This window comes from Triplophysa dalaica, chromosome 4 (genome assembly GCF_015846415.1).
Source record: "Triplophysa dalaica isolate WHDGS20190420 chromosome 4, ASM1584641v1, whole genome shotgun sequence".
Classification (NCBI taxonomy): domain Eukaryota; kingdom Metazoa; phylum Chordata; class Actinopteri; order Cypriniformes; family Nemacheilidae; genus Triplophysa; species Triplophysa dalaica.
In genome coordinates this window covers 1,132,501-1,154,151 of record NC_079545.1, presented here as the reverse complement: position 1 = coordinate 1,154,151, position 21,651 = coordinate 1,132,501, and the positions used below count along the sequence as shown (strand labels likewise).

Genomic DNA, 21,651 nt, shown 5'->3' with positions numbered 1-21,651 from the left:
TCGTGCATTAATAAACACTGGTAATGTTTAACACTTACAGGTCTGATGCCTTGCTTTCACTTTAGAATGATTTTGAATGACTGCTGAAATATTTGGCTTTCGTAAAGCTATTTCACTCATGGAATGACAAAAAGAAATGCTTCATTTAATTATTTGTTTTACTCAATGTAGTATACCAATAGCAATGTACCAGCAGTCTACCTATGTGTACTTTTTTAATACTGCTTGGGACCAACATGGCCAACCTTGCAGTTTATACGTGTAACTGCAGTAAACTTTGTGTGCACATCTTGTTTAGAACTGCTTTTCATTTGCACTGCAACTATACTACAAGTGAATCTAAAGCAATATTCAATTTAAGTTCACTAAGCCTATAAACTTACCAAACCAAATACACACAAGAACCAAAATTTCTCTAAGATCTGAGAAGTGAGGTGAACGGGTGATGTTCAGGAAACATCAAATTCTCAGTCTCTCAAACAAAGCTATCAGATGGCATCATAACTGTACATGTATAGGTTGATTGCATTTTTATATTGTGGTGTGATCAGGGTTGGTAAACACCCGTCTGTGTTTTTTAAACATTCACACATTGACAGAATCCTCCAGCTATGAGTCAACACTTTGATGTCACCTACAGTATGAACATCTCACAATTCATTTCATATAAGAAAATCTTGTAGATTTTACTAAAAATGGTCAAATTTGCTGCTGTAAGTACAATTCACTAACCAGGATTAAGTAATTTCTATTTATTTAATACATTTAGATTTGGTTAAAATATCAAGTAAATTAAAGTAAACAAAAAACAAAAACTGAACAAAAACATGTGTTTCTCAAACTTCATGGATCACTTACTTTCATATTAAAAATTTTAAATCAAATTACAAGATAGATGGTCAAGTGAGAAAAGATTAGTTTTCTCTGTTCTGGCATTAGCACACAAGCACCGCTCTTCTGAACAACGGTAACCTAAAGAACCCAAACTTAAAAATAATACCAAATCTCTCGTAAATCTCAAAGATAAATCAACAAAAACACAAACAAGTCTTTCGTTTTACTGAAAAACACTTCCAATGAGTTCATCTGAAAAACAAATCTTCTAATGCAGTCGGATACAAAGCATGCTGGGAACGACAGATCAACTGCCAAGGTAGTTATATCTACAAAAATATTTATTTATTTTGTGTTGAGACTACACAAGTAAACTTAATTTAAACCAGTTTAAACAGGTTTTACATTATAAAATTAAGTTGGATTTGCTAGTTCAGCCAAAAACTCCAATTTGTTGTTTATTTACTCACCCTCAGGCCATCCAAGATGTAGGTGACATTTTTTCTTGGGTAGAACCATAAAGAAGATTGTTTGGTAAATCCCCAGCCCTCTCTGCTTCATATAATGGGACTCTATGGGGTCCACCTGTCTAAGAGTTCCTAAAGCACATCATTCCATAAAGCGGCTCCTGGCGGCATGTTGACGTTTCGTGAAGCGAATCGTTTGATATTTTCATAAAACTGAACGTCATTTTTAATAATATTAGTCATACTGTGCAGCCTCTGCACACAATCACAATCTTCTTCTTGTAGTATTTGGTGGCTGATGCAGAAAGGGAGTGTTGAGGCTGTACATTAGTTTTGAGTTTTTTTCAAGAGAAGACACACTTTGGGATAGGAAGCAATTTTAAGGGCAAATTGTGATAATTTCAAATATAAAACAGAAGCTGAGCTGTGGATTTAAAGATAAGAAATAATCCAGAAGCAATCCTTTTGCTCAGATGTTTCTCTTTCATTGCTCAGGAGAGTTGATGGAATTCTCAGTTGTGTTTCATTTGAGTATCAACTTATTCTGCGTGGTATCTCCTAAATTGCATAGAAGTAAAAACAGAATTGAAATGAATTGAATGTGTAAACACATGAAGAGTCTGGAGGTCTAAATGAATTTAGATTGTAGAGGTTAAATAGTCTGGATTTGAGTAAATTTGATGAGAAATGTTTCAGGATCTTTTATAATATTGACTTTTGATTGCAGACTTAACACATCTGAGCTCAGTTTGACACATTTCTGACTCTTTAATTCCAAAATAAAGTGATTTTGATGTTTTTTCTGTGTGTTTTGTGTTACATTATCGTAATTTTGTTTGTATCGATTTGTTTGATCTCTTTACATATCAGAAAGAAAGACTCTTGAGATTGTATATACATATTTATTAGACCCCCTCCATCCCCAGCCCCCCAAAAACAATCATATTGACGTAATATTACACACTGCATTTACAATTGTATTTACAATAGAATAATGAATATAATATGAATGATTCAAATGACTGAAAACGATGTGTTGAGACTTGCTGTTCAATTCTTTTCAACAACACACACTCTTCTTCCTACATCATCATCCTGTACAGAACAATGTTTTCTCATTTTTCCCAGTGCCAAACACATCACACCATTCGCTTTGGTGAAATCTACCGGTCTCATCGGCCAACAACAGCTGCTTTTATAACATTCTTCTGACTAAAGATTATATGCGTTATAGTTCTTAAAAACATTTCCTGTGAGCTCGATGAAATTCATAAGTTGGTGAAAAATGCAAAAACAAGAGCAGACGTGACGTCCAGAAAGGTTGAATAAAAAAGAAGGCAAACCAGCTATCATGTCCTCGTCTTGGCTAGATATTCCCGAGAGATATGTTTTCAAATGAAGGGTTGATAAAATCCTGGTTTGGAGTTCTGCAGCACCATCATGCAGTTAAATTCTTACATTCAGTCTGGAAAAGCTCAGCTGAGATCGACGAGAGAAATCAGTGGAGAAAACCTTCCTCTCCGGATGGAGAACACATCTCTCGAAGTCATTCCTTTGGATTTAGAAAAAGAACAGCCGAGCCGGAGAGCGCCGAGAAGTCCCAGTCCCGACGTCCCCTCGTCTCATCGCAGCTTAGACTTGCCGTAGATGTTGCGTTGGACTGTTATGAGTTTCTCCAGGCAGACGAGTCGGCTCTCGTGAAGAGAACTGTGCCATAACGCACCGGCAGACCTGGAGTCCTCGCTGCGGCACAACATGTACGACACGCTCTCGGTCCGGCTCTGGATGAAGCCGCTGCGGAGCAGAGATCTGCAGAACAGACTGATCCGATCCGTTCGTCTCAGGATTAAATGGGCCTTCCTGTGAAAGAAGAAGAAAGAGAGAGGGGCGTTGTTTTAGAGTCACACCCTGAATGTTTTCATGTTTTCATTTTATACGATTCATGTGGATTTCCGTAGGGTTTGGACCACTAAGTTTATTCGTACACTCCTAGATTTATTTCATCATTTTAAGTCAAGTGTCTTTTGTTTACATTCTACCTCATTTCTTATCACCTCCATAAAATAAAATCAGCTATTTCAATTTCAGCAAATTACATTTTAGATTTGGATTTTGGAAATATATTTTGATGAAGTTTGGTTGGATGGAGATGAGGGAATGGGTACAGATGGGATGGTGATCCTATCTCTCTCTCTCTCTCTCTCACTCACCTGGGACCGAGCTCATCCTCGCTTCTCCACACGAAATCCCCAAACTTCTCATAGTGAGAATTATAGTGATGTTGCGCCCGATAGAGCAGAGGAGGAGAGATCTCCATCAGTGTGTTATACGCCGTCTGCTGCTCTTTTCCGCTCGTGTAGCCGTTGTACAGATTGTAGACTTTATCTGCGATCTCTGTTGGAAAAAAAAAAACATAAATGTTCAACATCCATATGCTTGATCACAGAACTGTCATTTTTATATTTTTTCTGGTTTATTTATTGTTATAAAATGTACAGTAAGTGTATCAAGTTTTCTCAGTAGAAATATGTCAACATCAAGACAAATTTACTTAAGAAGCAAAAGGACTTAAGATTTTGAAAAATTAAGCGAAATTAAAGGGGTCATATGGCGCAAACATGTGATTTTATGTTTTTTTGGTGTGTTATAAGTAAAATTGGAACAAAAGATGTATTCTATCTTAAACCGAATGCTCACACAGACCTGCCTGATGGTGTACCTGTGGTGTACCTGTCAGTATAATTGAAGAGGAACCTGATGTTCCAAATATGGTCAGAGGCGTTACATTTCTGTCACACGCTTGCAGTATTCCACCAATCACTACACACTGGTGATCAGAGCACACCTCGCTTTTCAGAGACAAGAGCTTTGTTAAAAATCGGAGCGTTTCAGAGGAGATACAAACATGTACGGTATGTGGAAAATACAGCGTTTTTGAACCTTAAATCGTACATACACATTGCATTACATCTAAAACAAACCATAATATTATTTTTGGCCGTGTCATATGACCCCTTTAAATATTGTTTTCTGAAAAATTATGCAAAATGAAGTGTCTCAAACAAGAAGAGAAGTAGTATGACAAATTAGTTTGATTTAAAGTGAAAATAATATAATTTTTCTCGCCTCCTCTGCAGATATTTTTCTTATTTAAGCAAAAACCTTTTTTTTTTAAATTAATTTGTATAAATGTTCTTCTGATGCGATGTTGAGCGCAGGGAGACCCAGTTCACTTCATTTCTAAACACATATGAAGATTAACACCTTCCGCTTTGCTGTCGTCCACCATCGGACATGACGTGCGGACCGTCACAGAACTCGCATCTGACCGACTGCCACGACTGTCCACAGCATACAGAGTAAACCTAAAGAATCAGGAGAGAGAACGGCAGAAAACATCTCTGTGGGTTCTTTTCCGTGCACAGACACATATAAATTAGATATAAGCTTAAATAAAAACATGATATACAATGGAATGGTCACACACTGGATTTGTGTAAGGGCCGAATGGAGTCACAGTAATAAGTCATTTGTAAACCTCCTCAAACATCTTTCTGTAGCCAGTGTGAAATATCACTCTCAGGTTGTTTATTCGACACTAAAACACTTAAATGCCAAATAAAGCAGAAAGACAGAGAAACAGCACAGATCTTGGATCTTAGCAAACAGTCTCAGCACACGTGAATGTCAGCAGGGTTATTAAAAGCACTTTTGCTTTATAAGCTTAACGTCCCAGCATGCAGCAGGAGAGCGCGGGGATTCGGTTACGTGTGGAAATTGCGTGCGCGGCGAGCGGAGAAAAAAAGCAACAGCTATTACGGCTAATAGCACTTTAAATGGGACTCCCACTTCCTCTAATGACGGAGTTCCGCTTGGCAAATACAAAACACATTAAAGCTACAGCTCAGCGTTTTCACAGACCACCCAGACCACCCCGCTGCTCTGCAAAACAGCGCTGGCTCCATTTAATCACAACCCCCCCGTCAGCGCTCGGGTCACTGATGTCACAACCACTTTTACAACTTTTACAATGTCCAGTTGTTTTATTGAGAATACAAACTGTATCAGGAGTGTTGAAAAATGTGAACTACGAAGCACTCGATATAAGTCAATATAACTGCAATCCAAAACTTTTGCGTTTATGTTAGAGGTGCAAAACTGTCCCATGTCAAATCCATCTTTACTTTTTATTCTTTGTTTTCTCTTTTTTGGTCAATGAACCACACTGACAATATGAGTGTAGGAATGTGGAGAGAGGGAGAGAGAGAGAGAGAGAGAGAGAGAGAGATTATGTAGTTATTGTGACTTATTTATGACATTAAGATATGTTTAGAATTAACTACATTTTCAAAATCATGATTTTTTTTAGCACGGTTGATATCTGTATTTTGTGACACTTCTAATCCACAATTACGATAAGACCACAAAAAAAACAATAACACATATATTTAACATCTTGTGTAAGGAATAATGTACAGGCAGCAGGTTGTTATCACAGAAATAATCCCAAACAGTGTGATCAGGACATGAAGCGGAGGGTCTTGTGTCACACTGAAGGGGATTATTTGATGCCTTACAGTGATGTCTAAAGAATATCAGTGATATATGAAATCCTTTACTAGCGGCAAGATGACTTATATTTGCAAAAACCTGTGGCTGAGCACTTTTCCACGTCAAAAAGGGTTTTTATAAATATGAACAATGCAGTGGATTTTTGTGTACGCACGCTTTACCATCAAAAGTACAGTTGTGTTCACACATGTTTGTGTGTTCTGTAGTGTTGTTGTGTTTCGAGTCGGTGTTACAGTAGGCAGCGTCTCCTCGTGCTATCGCTCGATGACAAACACGATGTGTTGAACCGCAAGAATTCAGATGTTTATATGATAACGGAGCGGCGCTCTATCTGAGCAAAGTTTACCATCAAATTTAACCTATAAGCATTTTGGGAATATTTATTTAAATTCCGGAAACGCTGTTGTGCATTCATACCGTCCAGATCATTTCAGCTTGACTTTCTGATAAACCTCACTGCGTTCCGACGAAATCCATCCGCTTGTGGCTACACGTCACACAACCAACCCACGCCAGAACTGTTCTTCCCGCTTCCAGGAGACGTTCATCACACGGCATGCTTTTGACACTTCCACTCTTTCTTTGTTTGGAAATGTGTGTTTCAATAACCACCAGCTGATTGTTTTGTTTGTAATTCGCTGTGTTTATACATGACTCGCATAGTTCTCCTCCTATTGTTATTCATCCAAGGAGCATGGCATTCTTTTCTTAAACCTCATCGAAAGACATCCTTTCAAATCCAGCGTCCTCTGCCAACACCATCACAACAATCACATTGTTTGAATTATGTGGTCGTGCAATGTTTGTGTGTGTGTGTGTGTGTGCTTTTATATCAGACAATTTGTCGTTGGGTTGAGCTCTTTGGGTCGTTGAGGGAATTGGCAGAGATGCCGAAGATTCTATTCATCATGTGTCTTGTGTTTGTTTTGTTTCCTCCTCAGAATATTTTCTGTGTGTTGTTCTGGATGTTATGTTACTGTATACGTGTGAGTCTGAGGAACTCAGTTGGCAGTGATAAACATCAGTCATACGAGAAGAAAAGCTAAAAGTGGTCTGGCTCATCGATGGGAATGTAAAAACACCCGCCGGCCCCCCACAAACCACCTCTCTCCCTCTCTCCCTCTCTCTCTCTCTCTCTCTCTCTCTGTCTGGCTGACACGTCTTGGTTTTCCTGAATTTTTTCAGTCTTGGTAACTTCTCAATGTTCTATATTCACTTTCACATCGTCTGTCGCTGGACTCTTTTGATCTCAGTCAGCAGGTTTACCAAAGCAGAAATTGATGATGATGTCAAGTGTGAACACAGTTTGAGACCAGGTCTCTGAAACTCTAGAGACCTTGAGAAATTGCTGGAGAAACAAGAGACATCATGAAAAATGCATTCGACCTCACTGGTGTGGCCAGATATTAGAGAGATCTCATTCGTGATTTGAGCTTTTGTCAGTTACAAGTCTGAGCAATCAAAATGACATTTATATGTGGTGTGAACAAAGCTGTTAAAAGGCATTTTCTCGTCTCCTCAACAGGCTCTGAAACAAACAGAGAAGTTTGGCAAAGTGGAGAATGTTATTGCTCAGATTTTGCTCTTTCATAGCTCAGCCCTGTTGAAAAAACTGCATTTGCTGGGTTAGAACATGATCATTTTAAACCAGAACATGACCAGTTTAAACAAGAACATGACCATTTTAAACCAGAACATGACCAGTTTAAACAAGAACATGACCATTTTAAACCAGCACAAACCAGCACATGACCATTTTAAACCAGAACATGACCAGTTTAAACAAGAACATGACCAGTTTAAACAAGAACATGACCAGTTTAAACCAGAACATGACCAGTTTAAACAAGAATATGACCAGTTTAAACAAGAACATGACCAGTTTAAACAAGAACATGACCAGTTTAAACAAGAACATGACCATTTTAAACCAGCACAAACCAGCACATGACCATTTTAAACCAGAACATGACCAGTTTAAACCAGAACATGACCAGTTTAAACAAGAACATGACCAATTTAAACCAGCACAAACCAGCACATGACCATTTTAAACCAGAACATGACCAGTTTAAACAAGAACATGACCAGTTTAAACAAGAACATGACCAGTTTAAACAAGAACATGACCATTTTAAACCAGCACAAACCAGCACATGACCATTTTAAACCAGAACATGACCAGTTTAAACCAGAACATGACCAGTTTAAACAAGAACATGACCAATTTAAACCAGCACAAACCAGCACATGACCATTTTAAACCAGAACATGACCAGTTTAAACAAGAACATGACCAATTTAAACTAGCACAAACCAGCACATGACCATTTTAAAAACCAGAACATTACCATGTTAAACCAGAACATGACCACTTCAAACCAGCACATGACCAGTTTAAACCAGAACATGACCAGTTTAAACCAGAACATGACCAGTTTAAACCAGAACATGACCAGTTCAAACCAGAACATGACCAGTTTAAACCAGATCATGACCTGTTTAATCCAGCACATGACCATTTTTAACCAGCACAAACCAGCAAACCAGCATCGAAACATACAAAACATGCATAAGCTGTTTTTTTCATTTGAGTAAATGTGATGAGAAATGTTTGAGTTGATATCACCATCTTCAATGATATTGACTTTTGATGCAGACGAGACAAATCTGTGCTCACTTTGACAGATTGAGATCTCTTCTGAAACTCTAATGACATTTGTGAGAATTTGACTCTGAGACATGAGATTTAGGCAAAAATTTTCATCTGCTCTCTATTTAATCTCATTGATGTCTAGGAGAAATAATTGCGATATTAAAGAGAACTCATCTGTGATTTTCTTTCTCATGGGCAGTAGTGACGGCTACAGGAGGTCGTGATGATAATGCAGACGGAGACAGAGACTCTCTGGATGTCTCGTGTTTGTTTGATGAAGAAATAGACGCTAATGTGCTCATAATTCCTGTAAAGCGTTTCTTATCTGTTTTCCACAGTAAGCTCTGCTGGGCGTACGGCTTTCAACTTAAAAATCTGTCTCGAGACCATGAAATCACCGAACATCAACTGAGCAAAGCAGCAGAAAGAGAAGTGAAGTTCTTTGAGGCTCCGACATGCTGAAAAATAGCTGCTTGTGTGGCCTTTCTGAAGTGCGGATACATGTAAGAAAATACTGTCGCTGTACCTCATCGGTATGTTGATCTGAATTTCAGGCATTTAGGAAACAGGAATCAGGTTTAGTGGAAAAATGTAAAGATCTTGTCAATCCGTCCAACTTTCAGACATTGAGAGATGGATCTGTGCTCGACTAATACTGGAGTTCTTCTATTTGAAGATTGATAGCAAACACAAATGCATTGTTTTGGCCCAAAAAAGGAGCAAGAGCTAATCACAGATTTGGCTCCTTAAACTCAGAGAGATATGAATAATTCAGACATCCCATATTTCACAGCACAGTGTGTGTGGAATATCAGGTTTATCATGTCTCACTGCTTCACGGACCGTGATTTATTGAGCAAAGTTCTCTCAGGTCAAAACTTCCTCACGTGACTCGACGGTGTTTTGTCTTTGACTGATACCCGGCTCATTTATGTCACTATGAAAGACATTTCCAGAATGTTTGGGAAAATTTTCCTGTTGGTCCTGTTGACTTGATGAAAAGATGGATTACGCTACATGACTAACACACAGATGGTCAGCATGTGATGCTGTGGAGTGAACATATGAAAGTTCATGTAAAGTTCAATCAAAATATCAAACATGTAGATGTGTTTAAATTGGTCGAGTAGCATTTTTATTTATCAAATAATAATGCATCTAGTTGGTGTTGGCGGTAGATGTTACACCATCTTGTTCGCTCTTCACCTCTTCAGATGTCATCTTCTCTGTTACACAACAGACAAAATGCAACAATGTTTCTAGAAGCAACGGCGTCTATAAGAGCACGAGAGCCGCGGTCTTACAGCGGACAACACAGAGTTCAGGTTACACGCCTGTCGGGACGGAGACCCAAAGTCTGCTGAGGAACCGAGGTGGCAATGAAACGGAAAATCACACAACATTTAGGAAAGAACGCAAACGCACACAATGTTCTTTAACCCTCTTTTCTTTCGAACAGGACGTCTGGAAAAGAGCGCCGCGATTACGCTGGACACTCATGAGGTCCACCGTGTTCATGTTATGACATGCGCCGCCACGAGAACGACCAATGAGGGTCTTTAAAACTCCATTTCATTACCTGACTGCTTCCTCTCCAAACACAACTTACAGAAATAACAATGCTAAAACCACACTTAGCTAACATGAAGCTTCCAGTCCAAACCACATCAATTTACTGGCCGATGGTCTTAAGACCATTAGATCGGTGTTGGAAGGATTTGTCCTTCCAAATCATCCAGGCTGAATATTGATTCCTCGCTCACATTAGGTCAAAGACAAACTGTTGGGGCGGCATCTAGTTTTGGGTCTACATGCTTGACAAACATACAGAGGAATGGCAACATCCATCCTGAACAAAATTCACTCCTGTCAGGACGTCATGAAAAAATATGTTTATTCAAGTGTGCTACTAGAATACTTCTTTTAAACAAAAAAAAATGATAGTATACAGTGTCCTTTTTTTGGAAATACATCTAAAATGACCTTTTCTGACATTACTAATAGAAAAGTTTAACGTATATTTGATCTACACTTAATTTATTATTAGATCGAGATATTCTCTTTAAAAGTATAATGAAGTATTTTAAAGTCAGCCTGAAATTAAAGTGTATCATTCTAATTGTTTTACACAGCGATGAAGTGTTTATTATAAATTGTCATAAAAGTGCCATTGTCATCTTTTATCAAAAACGTTAAACTCCTCCCCCTCTGGAAACGACTTCTCTTCACTTCTGGTGATGAGGAATGGCGTGAGGGAGGGGCTGCAATGACTGACAGATCGCAAACTACCGATCAATCTCTTAACGATCCAATCAGTTGTCGGTGGATGAAATCAAGTCCCGCGCTACATTTTTTCCTCATTTCATAAGTCATTTCACTCGGGTATATACCACCATACGTAAAAAAAGACAATTGCTACTATTAACATAATATTTCAAGTTTTAAAATGAATAATAGGAACACAGTAGTATACTAAAACTAAGATTACCGAAATAAGATATAAATATTATATGTGTCTCTGGAGCTCAAAACCAGTGATGTCAATGTTGCTGTGAGTCTTACTTGTAAAGGCTGTCGGGCTCCAGGCACTTGAACACCAGCGAGTAGATGAGGGTGTGAGAATGTTCTCCACTTCTCCGGCCCGCCACGACACACGAGGAACCCAGACCCGAGAAAAGATCATCCATCAGACTGAGAACCTCTCCTGGAAATCAGAAAAAAGAAAACAGATTCTTGATTTGAGATTCTTGATTTGAGTAAACTCATTGTGTAAGCGCTGCACTTTACATGCGAGACAAACACGCCTGTACGCATTATTAAGGCTTTTATGACATTTGGATCATTCTAAAACACGTTGTGCTTTTCTCTATTGCGCAGCTTTAAAGATAGGAAAACAGACAAGAAACAATATATGATATAATGTATCTCTTACAAAGTTGACAGTCAAAACAAAGCCGGGTAAATATTCTAGCGAGCCATGTGTGATATGTGCTGTAACATTAGCCAAAGGGTTGTGGGAGGTCGTACTGACAGAAACCACAGACGGCTTTATACTCTGAATGTATCTGTGTTTGCCTCAGTATGAATCTTTCACTCGTATCAAACTTTGACTTTGAACCAGAAAGATTTATGTCAAATGAATGTGGATTCTAGGGGTTAAAAAACCTGGATTTTACATTATTTTACCTCTACAAACTACATTGACATTTTCAATCTCCACTAAGAAAAAAAGCACATGAAATAATAAAAAATAATGACGATCAAAAAGTTTTTTACTTTTCTGAAGCCAAAAATTCATCAACACCCTTAATTAAAAGAGACTAAAAGAAGTTTAAGTGATATTTCTCCTGAGAAAGAGTCCCAGAGTCCTAGAATCCCTCTTTTTATTCATGCATTTAAAACTGCTTTATAATGCATTTGTAAACGACTTATTAATCATTAATGAACACAAGTGTCACCCATTTTTTATTTTCTTCAAGTCTGTCTGTAAGTCAGACCGAAGGCATGTTTTGTATGGTTCTAGTGTATGTGTGGCCCTGGAGGTTAGTGAAGAATGATCTGCTGTTGCGTCCGTCCGGTTCATTCAGAAGCGCAGGGCACCAGTTTTCTGTTAAATGTAAGTTGCAGAAGCGCAGCCACGATCATCTCAGTGACACCTTCATTCATCTGGATTCAGAACACAAGAACACAAGCCGACTGTGTGACATCTCTTCTGTTTCTTTCCTCACGCTATTAATAGTGACAAGAGGTCAAGACGTGCTCAAGATTGACTATCTGTATCACAAGAAATGATCACACTCCGGCCATCCCAAAAGAGAGACAACTACAAGTGCACGACCAGCTGACGTCTCACGCCTAGATGTCAATGAGGAGAGCAAATGAAAAATCTCACGAACGTCTCTCACTTCTGGATCTGGATTTAAACTCTAAACAAATTTACTCAAATCCAGAACGTTCTCTGGCTAACGTTTTCTAAACGTCTTCACCCTAAAGTAGAGGCTGGACGTTACCTCGGTTAACCTCTGTTGGCTAGCACGCTCTCTCTCTGCCAGGGGTTCTGCAGGCGGGAACATCACGCTCGTGCGAGCCGCCTGCTTTCATTCAGTTCTTTATCAGCGGGAATGGCAGTACTGCCAGTACCTCACATGCTAAACATGTGTTTGTTAACGCTAAAAAACACATCTCATCATTAGAGACCGGAGAAATAAACAGTTCTTAAAGAAACAGCAAAAAATTGAATTATTCACCCTCATGTCGAACCTAAAAAAATATATTTCTTTATTTTTTTACTTTTTTATTAATTAGATATCATTTATTAGAATGATCTGCTTGTTCTATAAACACAATGCACTATGCTGTGTTTTACCTTTTCTGTTTTCCTGTTTGCCCCTGTAAAGCTGCTTTGGAACAATAAACATTGTGAAATGCGCTATATAAATAAACTTGAATTGAATTGAATATTTCGAAGAATGTTGATAATCAAAAAAAACACTGAACCCTATCGACTTCCATTGAACATTTCTCAAAATATCTTCTTTTGTTTTCCACCGAAGAAAGACTCACAGACAGGTTTATGATCATGAGGGGGAATAAAGATGACAGAAATATTTTTGTGTGAGCTAACCCATGAAAGACCAAGTTAAATAAAAAATGACAATGGTTATTTTATCATGACATATTGCAGCGTTTATTGTAAATAGTTATCAAGGGTCATTCTCTTTTTAAAAATCGCCCTCATAACCTTATAAGATCTGAAAAGGCTGTTCCTTCCTGTAATGACTCTCCATCTTAGACGACGTCAGTTAGAGGTCTGGGCGGAGCATCTGTTAACTCCTCCCCTTCAACTGTCAATCTGCTAACGGTTCCGTTTCAAAATGCAACGGCTGTTTTTATATATCCGATCAAACCGCGGAGAATGATGAAATCCACGCCCACCTTTTTTCTGCATTCGAAATTCCACTTCACTCGGAAATGCATCAAAATACGGCAGTAAAAACGATCGCAACGTCCGGTTCACGGGGACTTTAATATGCATCACACACAATCTGAATTACAGTTCACGCAGTAAAAAATGAGAATCACGTCCCAAATGAATCATTATCCAAACGTTAAAAGCTGCAGACACATGAACCGTCCGCCCATGAGAGATCCCTGCGTACCTGCCATCTTCCCAGGATTCATAGTGGCTGGTACCTATCAGCTGCGTTTGTCAATACGAGCAGGAACCGCCAACAGCCGGTGGACATTAGTGGAGACATTCTATTACTGGAGAGACGTATTGCGTGATGAGAAGGTAAGACGCTGATTAAAACCTTGTAACGTTAGCAGATGTTGGGTGACCTCTCGCTAGAGTAAGCAGACAGAAAACAAATCACGGCGGACTGAAGTTTCCCAGGTTTGATCTCATTTATCTGCTGTGGAGTTATTCAAGTGCGCTGCCATTACTCATCTATCTGCCTCCTCCTTAAAACACAGACGCTTCACTATAAAGACTCAATCCTCTGCAGGACATGTCAATACTTTCATTATTCATTTGTTTCATAATATAATCATCATGTGTGAGGGCACCGACTGTGTGAAATCCCTGAAGTTGGAATGAAATGAATGAATGAAGGATTGAAAGTGGGCTGCCCTCAGCTAATGAGGTGTCTGAGTCCAAAAGTTCATGATGGCCTTTCTACATTATGATATAAAGAGAGAGAGAGACTGATCACGGCTCTGCATTTTAAAAGGCCATTTGCTAATCTGACATCACTGTGTCTATTCAATTTATTAGTGGAGACACAGTCCGTATAATGGCCCTAACCCAGAGATCTGAGCCAGTGTGCCTGACGCTGAAGCATTGATTAAACTCTCTCTCTCGCTCGCTCGCTCTCTCTCTAGAAACCTAGAAAATAAATGTGATCAGAGAGGCGCTCTTACTTGCAAGAAAGAGAAAGCTATAAATGCCTAAACAAAACAAACAAAAGCCGGACGAGACAAAACACAACCAAGGAAAATTTGAGAGGCTGTTTACACGAGATTCAACAAAAAAACTGAAAGCATTCGAAGCGTTTTGGCTGTTCGTTTACATGACAACAGCGTTTTGGGGGAGTGAAAAAGCTAACTTTTGTAAACAGGACTCATCACAGGATGTTCTTTTAGGGCTGGGCGATACGGCTGTAATACATATCATCGACATGTTTCATATCATTCGATGTCAATGATTATTGATACATTTTAATAGCCTTTACAAAGAGGTGGTTTGAATTTCACCACTGTATTATTCACGTTTCCACATTTTAACTGTATTAATGTGAAGTTTTTTGGTAATAAACAGACTTATAATAACAGAGCCAGAGCAACAGGTTTATTAGGTTACTGTCACTTTAAGAGCTAATGCTGATACACATCCACTGTTAACTTCACTTATAACATCAGCCACTGGGTTTATGTGAGCCTTGTGTCTTTTGGCCTAATACTGTGTGCATTTCACAGGTAAATAGCAAAAAAGACGCAAAAGAGAACTTTGTTCTGTACCTGTGCTGCGTCTGTGTGTGCGCGGGCACTTGAAAGTTTAAACAGGCACAACTTTTAGGGATATTTGAGAAAGATATTTGAAAGAAAGCTTATAACCAAACAGATCTCAACACCTATTGACTCCCAAAGTAGGAAAAGTCACTTTATCAGTTTTTTGTTATGTTGAACACAAAAGAAGATATTTTGAAGAATGTAGGACAGCAAACAGTTCTGGGGCATTTCTGACTACCACTGTATATTTTTCTACTATGGGAGTCAATGGGGGGCAAAATCTGTTTGCTTACAAGCATTCTTCCAAATTTCTCTCTCTGTATTCATCAGAACAAAGTAATGTATACAGGTTTTGAACAACTCGAAGGTGAGTCAATGAAGACAAAAATTTCTTTTAAGATGAACTGTTCCTTTAAAAGGCATGCAAATAATAAACTTTGGTTATGACGAATAACTGCAATATGTGTGATGTCAGAGATATACATGCTGTTAAATATTGGATGTGTGTCCCGCATGTGTGAACGCGCCCACGCAGTCATAGAATGAATGTTTTATCATGATTAATTAAATACTCAAAATAATTAAACACGAAATTTCAGTCAAGATTTAGATCACATCATAGCACTGAAACTTTGCTCAGAAAAATTACAAATTACCTGCTTACAGCATCAGATAAAGGTAACATCTCACTCCTAGTCCTGCTTGACCTTAGTGCTGCTTTCGATACTGTAGACCATAAAATACCTTTAGATCGTTTTCACAATTATACCGGTATTCAGGGACAGGCACTTCAATGGTTCAGATCTTACTTAACAGACAGATATCAATATGTCCATTTAAATGGGGAATCATCAAATCTAACACAAGTAATTTATGGATTACCTCAGGGATCGGTTTTAGGATCTTTTCTTTTCTCCATATACATGCTGCCCCTTGGCAACTGTAACAAATCTCAATAAAATGGAAGGAAGGAGGCGGGAACCGGCAAACATTTAAACATTTAATAAAGTAATATAACAGCCGGCGGCCCCTCACGGACGACCGCCGGCGAACAAAACATAATATAAATACAAACATAACATAAGTTCGGGCCCGGTCCTCTCTCTTCGACGGTCCGGTCGCTCGTTCCTTTTATGCTCCCATCTCCTACGTGATTCGAGCCCGGTGTGCGCACAGCTGGCGCTAATTCACAATTACTCACCGGACTCGAACCACGGTCTCGCCCCGCCTACTCTACTACATACCCCCATCACCCCTCACAGGCCGGGGGGTACCCCCGCGACTGTGCAAGCTCCCTCCCCCTCCCTCGGGGGGGGTGGGGTGGGGGGTATGCAGCGACGAGACGAGACAACGGAGACGGGAGCCCTCGGAGCGACCGGAAAGAGAGAGGGGAGAGAGAAAAAAAAAAAAAAAAATCCGGTTCCCCGACATGCTGCCGCTCGTTCCTCAACCAGCCGGAGTACTCTCCTTCGCGGTGCCTTGCGGTGGCCCTGGGGCTTCGGTGGACGGCTCGACCGTCCGCCCCCTGGCGGCCGGCGGTGGCTCCTCCTTTATCCGGGAGTCGGGGCGGGTTCCCCGTCCCCTGTTCCTCCCCCTTGGGCGGACGGACGCAGGCTCCGGCCTCTGGCAGGCGGTGGCTCACCCGGCACTTCCGCCCCCTGCTCCTCCCCCTCGGGGGACGGACACAGGCTCCGGCCTCTGGCGGACGGCGGCAACCCCCCCGCTCCCACTTGGACGAAAGCCACCCCACCTCGACCCAGGGGCGCGGCAGCAAAGGTCGCCGTTCCACCGAAGTTTTGACGGTGGCCGCACTGTGCACTTCCGTTTCCCCAGAGCCACCGCTTCGGGCAGCCACTGGCGGACGCCCTTCGTCCGCGCTGCCCGAACTCTCCGGCACCGCGAGGCCACTCGGCGGCGAGGACTCTCCGACAGCATGTCTCTCCTTCCTCCCGGGTTTCGGCACCAATGTAACAAATCTCAATAAAAGGGAAGGAAGGAGGCGGGAACCGGCAAACATTTAAACATTTAATAAAGTAATATAACAGCCGGCGGCCCCTCACGGACGACCGCCGGCGAACAAAACATAATATAAATACAAACATAACATAAGTTCGGGCCCGGTCCTCTCTCTTCGACGGTCCGGTCGCTCGTTCCTTTTATGCTCCCATCTCCTACGTGATTCGAGCCCGGTGTGCGCACAGCTGGCGCTAATTCACAATTACTCACCGGACTCGAACCACGGTCTCGCCCCGCCTACTCTACTACATACCCCCATCACCCCTCACAGGCCGGGGGGTACCCCCGCGACTGTGCAAGCTCCCTCCCCCTCCCTCGGGGGGGGTGGGGTGGGGGGTATGCAGCGACGAGACGAGACAACGGAGACGGGAGCCCTCGGAGCGACCGGAAAGAGAGAGGGGAGGGAGGAAAAAAAATAAAAAAATCCGGTTCCCCGACATGCTGCCGCTCGTTCCTCAACCAGCCGGAGTACTCTCCTTCGCGGTGCCTTGCGGTGGCCCTGGGGCTTCGGTGGACGGCTCGACCGTCCGCCCCCTGGCGGCCGGCGGTGGCTCCTCCTTTATCCGGGAGTCGGGGCGGGTTCCCCGTCCCCTGTTCCTCCCCCTTGGGCGGACGGACGCAGGCTCCGGCCTCTGGCAGGCGGTGGCTCACCCGGCACTTCCGCCCCCTGCTCCTCCCCCTCGGGGGACGGACACAGGCTCCGGCCTCTGGCGGACGGCGGCAACCCCCCCGCTCCCACTTGGACGAAAGCCACCCCACCTCGACCCAGGGGCGCGGCAGCAAAGGTCGCCGTTCCACCGAAGTTTTGACGGTGGACGCACTGTGCACTTCCGTTTCCCCAGAGCCACCGCTTCGGGCAGCCACTGGCGGACGCCCTTCGTCCGCGCTGCCCGAACTCTCCGGCACCGCGAGGCCACTCGGCGGCGAGGACTCTCCGACAGCATGTCTCTCCTTCCTCCCGGGTTTCGGCACCAATGTAACAAATCTCAATAAAAGGGAAGGAAGGAGGCGGGAACCGGCAAACATTTAAACATTTAATAAAGTAATATAACAGCCGGCGGCCCCTCACGGACGACCGCCGGCGAACAAAACATAATATAAATACAAACATAACATAAGTTCGGGCCCGGTCCTCTCTCTTCGACGGTCCGGTCGCTCGTTCCTTTTATGCTCCCATCTCCTACGTGATTCGAGCCCGGTGTGCGCACAGCTGGCGCTAATTCACAATTACTCACCGGACTCGAACCACGGTCTCGCCCCGCCTACTCTACTACAGCAACATTATTAGAAAACTATTGGAATTAGCTTCCACTGTTATGCAGATGATACTCAGCTATATATCTCATCAAGACCAGATGATTCATTCCAGCTATCCAAATTGGCAGAGTACATCGAGGGTCACAAAAACAGCCTTCATCCACCTTAGAAATGTTGCCAAATTACAAACTATTCTATAAATTGCTGACGCAGAAAAGTTTTTTCATGCATTTGGGACCTCAAGACTTGACTACTGTAATGATCTACTTAGTGGTTGTCCTGTATCATCAATAAACAAAATGAAGTTAGTTCAGAACGCAGCTGCCAGAGTTCTAACCAGGTCAAGACCATACGATAACATAACCCCACTGTTATCATCCCTTCACTGGTAACCCATGTTTTTCTTATTTTCTCCTGTAAAAAAGCTATTAGAAGAGAAGCAATATATAAATTAAAACGAATTGAATTAATGATCTCTGTGTAAATTCAAACTTTCAGGTTGAAAATGCGGACAATTTGTAAAATATGCTTGCACTGTCTAAGGAAATGAAAGGCTGTTTATGATTCAATGACTGGAGCATGGGTTGTTTTGCGACAAAAGTAAAGTTTGGAGTGTTTTATTGCCATTTTTTTCTATCGTAATTGATAAAAGTGTATCAACGCTACATATCGTTATCATTTTATCGCTCAGCCCTTTGTTCTTTTTTGTTTTTCATTGTGTAAATGTACTCTCAAACAAAAACTGACAAAAAAGAAAACTGAAACAAAACAACAAGCAAAAAAACTAAACTAAACGAATCAACAAACAATCTGACAAATCAGAAAAATAAGAAAAAGACAGAAGAAAACTAATGGCAAAATAAAACAACCTAAATAATGCAAAGTTAAAATAGACAGATCAAGGAAAAAAATAAAGAAAACAACATTTAAACAAGACAAATCCCCAAAACAAGCACAAAGACAAACAAAAAGACTGAACAGAACACATGAGGACAACAGAATAAAGCAACTTTTCTGTAAACTGTGTTTTTATTCCTAACAAAGGCGCCCAGTAAAGTCAGGTAAGGTTGTCTACATCACGGGTACACTCCATGCCATAGAAGAACCTTTTTGTCTAAATGGTTCCATAAAGAACCGTTAACACCCGAAGAACCTTTCTGTTTCACAAAAAGTTCTTTGTGGCACCTTTTAAGCAGCTTCATTTGTAAGAGTGAACAGTAAATATTTCATGTGCTTATGTGCCTTCAAACTGATCTCGTCTCCTTAAGCCAGCGCTCAGTTTTGGACGTCTCTCATACATCATTTCATTAACCCTTACATGATCTTCAGTGGTAATATTGTCTTCGAGGACACAACACAACAGTGATTTCATTTGACATTGATTAAAAATGAGATCAGGTGACATCACTGAACCCACTTCAACAGACATCATCAGAGACGACTGGATGTGTCCGTGTGTGACTGCAGGGGTGTGTCTGCATGTATATGTAATGCTGTCGGAGCGACGTTCCTTGACGTGATGTGAACAAATTCTTAGTTTCATCAGTAAATGCACGGAAAGCGTTTGAGCGCGTGCGTGTGTGCTGAATACAGCAGTTAGACTTGGCTCTCCGCCTTCGCTCCAATCTGCTGATGGCCCTGTTTGTGACGCCAGGAGCCAAATTTAGCGATGAGGTCATCCTTAATTAAGCAAACAAAGGGAGTCAGCTGAGGCTCTGGGATCTGTGATCTCCGCTCATCCTCAAGGACGCCCTTTTATCTCCTTTTAATTGAATCGAGCTTCAGAGTCGGCTTATCGACGAGCATCAGTGCTCGGGGACCGCGCTCCGCTCAAAGGCGGGACTGTTACGTAAACAAAAGGATAGCCCTCGATGGAGTGACGGCCTGACCCTCGACGGAGGTGTCGGACGGCGACGTATTCCCGATAAGTCGCCTGCTGTGATGGGAGGATGAGACGGAAAGATCAAATGTCCTGCTGCGAGCCGTCTGACAGCCGAGCTGTGAGATGACATCATTGGCATGTGGCGACTGGCTCTCTCTCTCTCTCTCTCGTTCGTACCTCTCCACACATCCCCCCACTCTCTCTCCCGCCTCCATCGCCTTACGTCTCCCGGACTTCCATTATGTGTGCGCGGTGAGGAACAGTGGGTGACACTCGCGCTCCGACACCTCTCTGATGTTAATTAGCGGATGTGGAAGGAGCTCACTTCTTCAAGGCTGTCAGCGGAGCGGGAACGCTGTCTAGGCCAAATTAAGAAACTCAGACCAACACGTGCGCTCTCGCGACTCTCGATGCGGCGCACAGCAACGCCTGAATAGAGCCTTACGTTGTGCGTCAATATGCATTATGCATGTTTTACACACGCTGCATGTATGACTTTCGCTTTCTTGAAAGCATTGACCACAGATGTCAAATTTCGTGGTGTGGACATACGCACAATATTGTATAAGCAAAGATCACAAATGAGGGATAGCTAATCCAAAAATATAAATTCTGCCATCATTTTATTCTCTAGTATGGTAGTAAAACTTGTACATGAGTCTTTCTTCAGTAGAGAAGAGCTTCTTTTGTGTTCTGAAGAAGAATTAACTGGTACTGGTTTGGAGTGACATGAGGATAAGGAAAGGATAAGAGAACTTTACATTTTTGACTGAACTTTCTCTTTAAGAACTCAGTTGTAGATTAATTAGATGGAATGGAGAACGTCACGAGACGTGTTTCTCAAATATATCTCAAATTGTGCTTAACAAAACATCAAAGTCTGTGATATGAGCTGATCAATTCTTTATATAAACAATTGTCTCACATGATTAAGCACATATTTTATTGATTTTTTAATATAAAATATATCGTTTAAGATTTTTCCCATGATGTATGTCAGTATGTGCATCGTCTGCTTTTGCAATCTTACAAGCGGTCCCGATTCGAACGAGACATTCTGAAGGGAAATCAAATGAGAGATGGGCAGGTTGTCACCCCCGTGACTGGCATTAAGATTGATTTCCAAGCCAAATCACATTGTTGGCACCGTCACAACCACTTAACTCCGTTTATATTGGTTCCATTTCCAAAATGTGATTTTGAAGAGGGACGATGGCTCGACGGTAAGACATCTCCATTAAATCTGACAAGGTCATAGCCAATAGATAGCTATATCCATGAAACACTTCACCTGAGTCCTGAACCAAACACACACGGGCATGTTTCAACAAATGGATGCCATCAAGAGGTTAAGAACCATTTTTCTATCGGACAAGAAGTTAAGAATAAAGCACAAACCAAACGATCAAACTCATGTTTGGAAACTGTGGAATTTGGTGACAATTCATGTGTAGCAA

The 21,651-nt window shown here is 41.4% G+C and overlaps 1 protein-coding gene across 1 annotated transcript in view; it reads right to left on the bottom strand.

The window, feature by feature from the left end:
• Positions 1-2,183: 2,183 nt before the first annotated feature.
• The window catches only part of LOC130418786 (astrotactin-2-like), a 238,938-nt gene continuing 219,470 nt past the window's right edge, over positions 2,184-21,651 (bottom strand). The window contains exons 20-23 of the mRNA XM_056744877.1: positions 11,092-11,233; positions 4,566-4,666; positions 3,512-3,695; positions 2,184-3,161 (exon numbers count right to left, since the gene is read on the bottom strand). Of these exons, the coding sequence (XP_056600855.1) occupies positions 2,924-3,161; positions 3,512-3,695; positions 4,566-4,666; positions 11,092-11,233 (665 nt within the window). The 3' untranslated portion in view covers positions 2,184-2,923. The remainder of the gene's footprint in view (positions 3,162-3,511; positions 3,696-4,565; positions 4,667-11,091; positions 11,234-21,651) is intronic.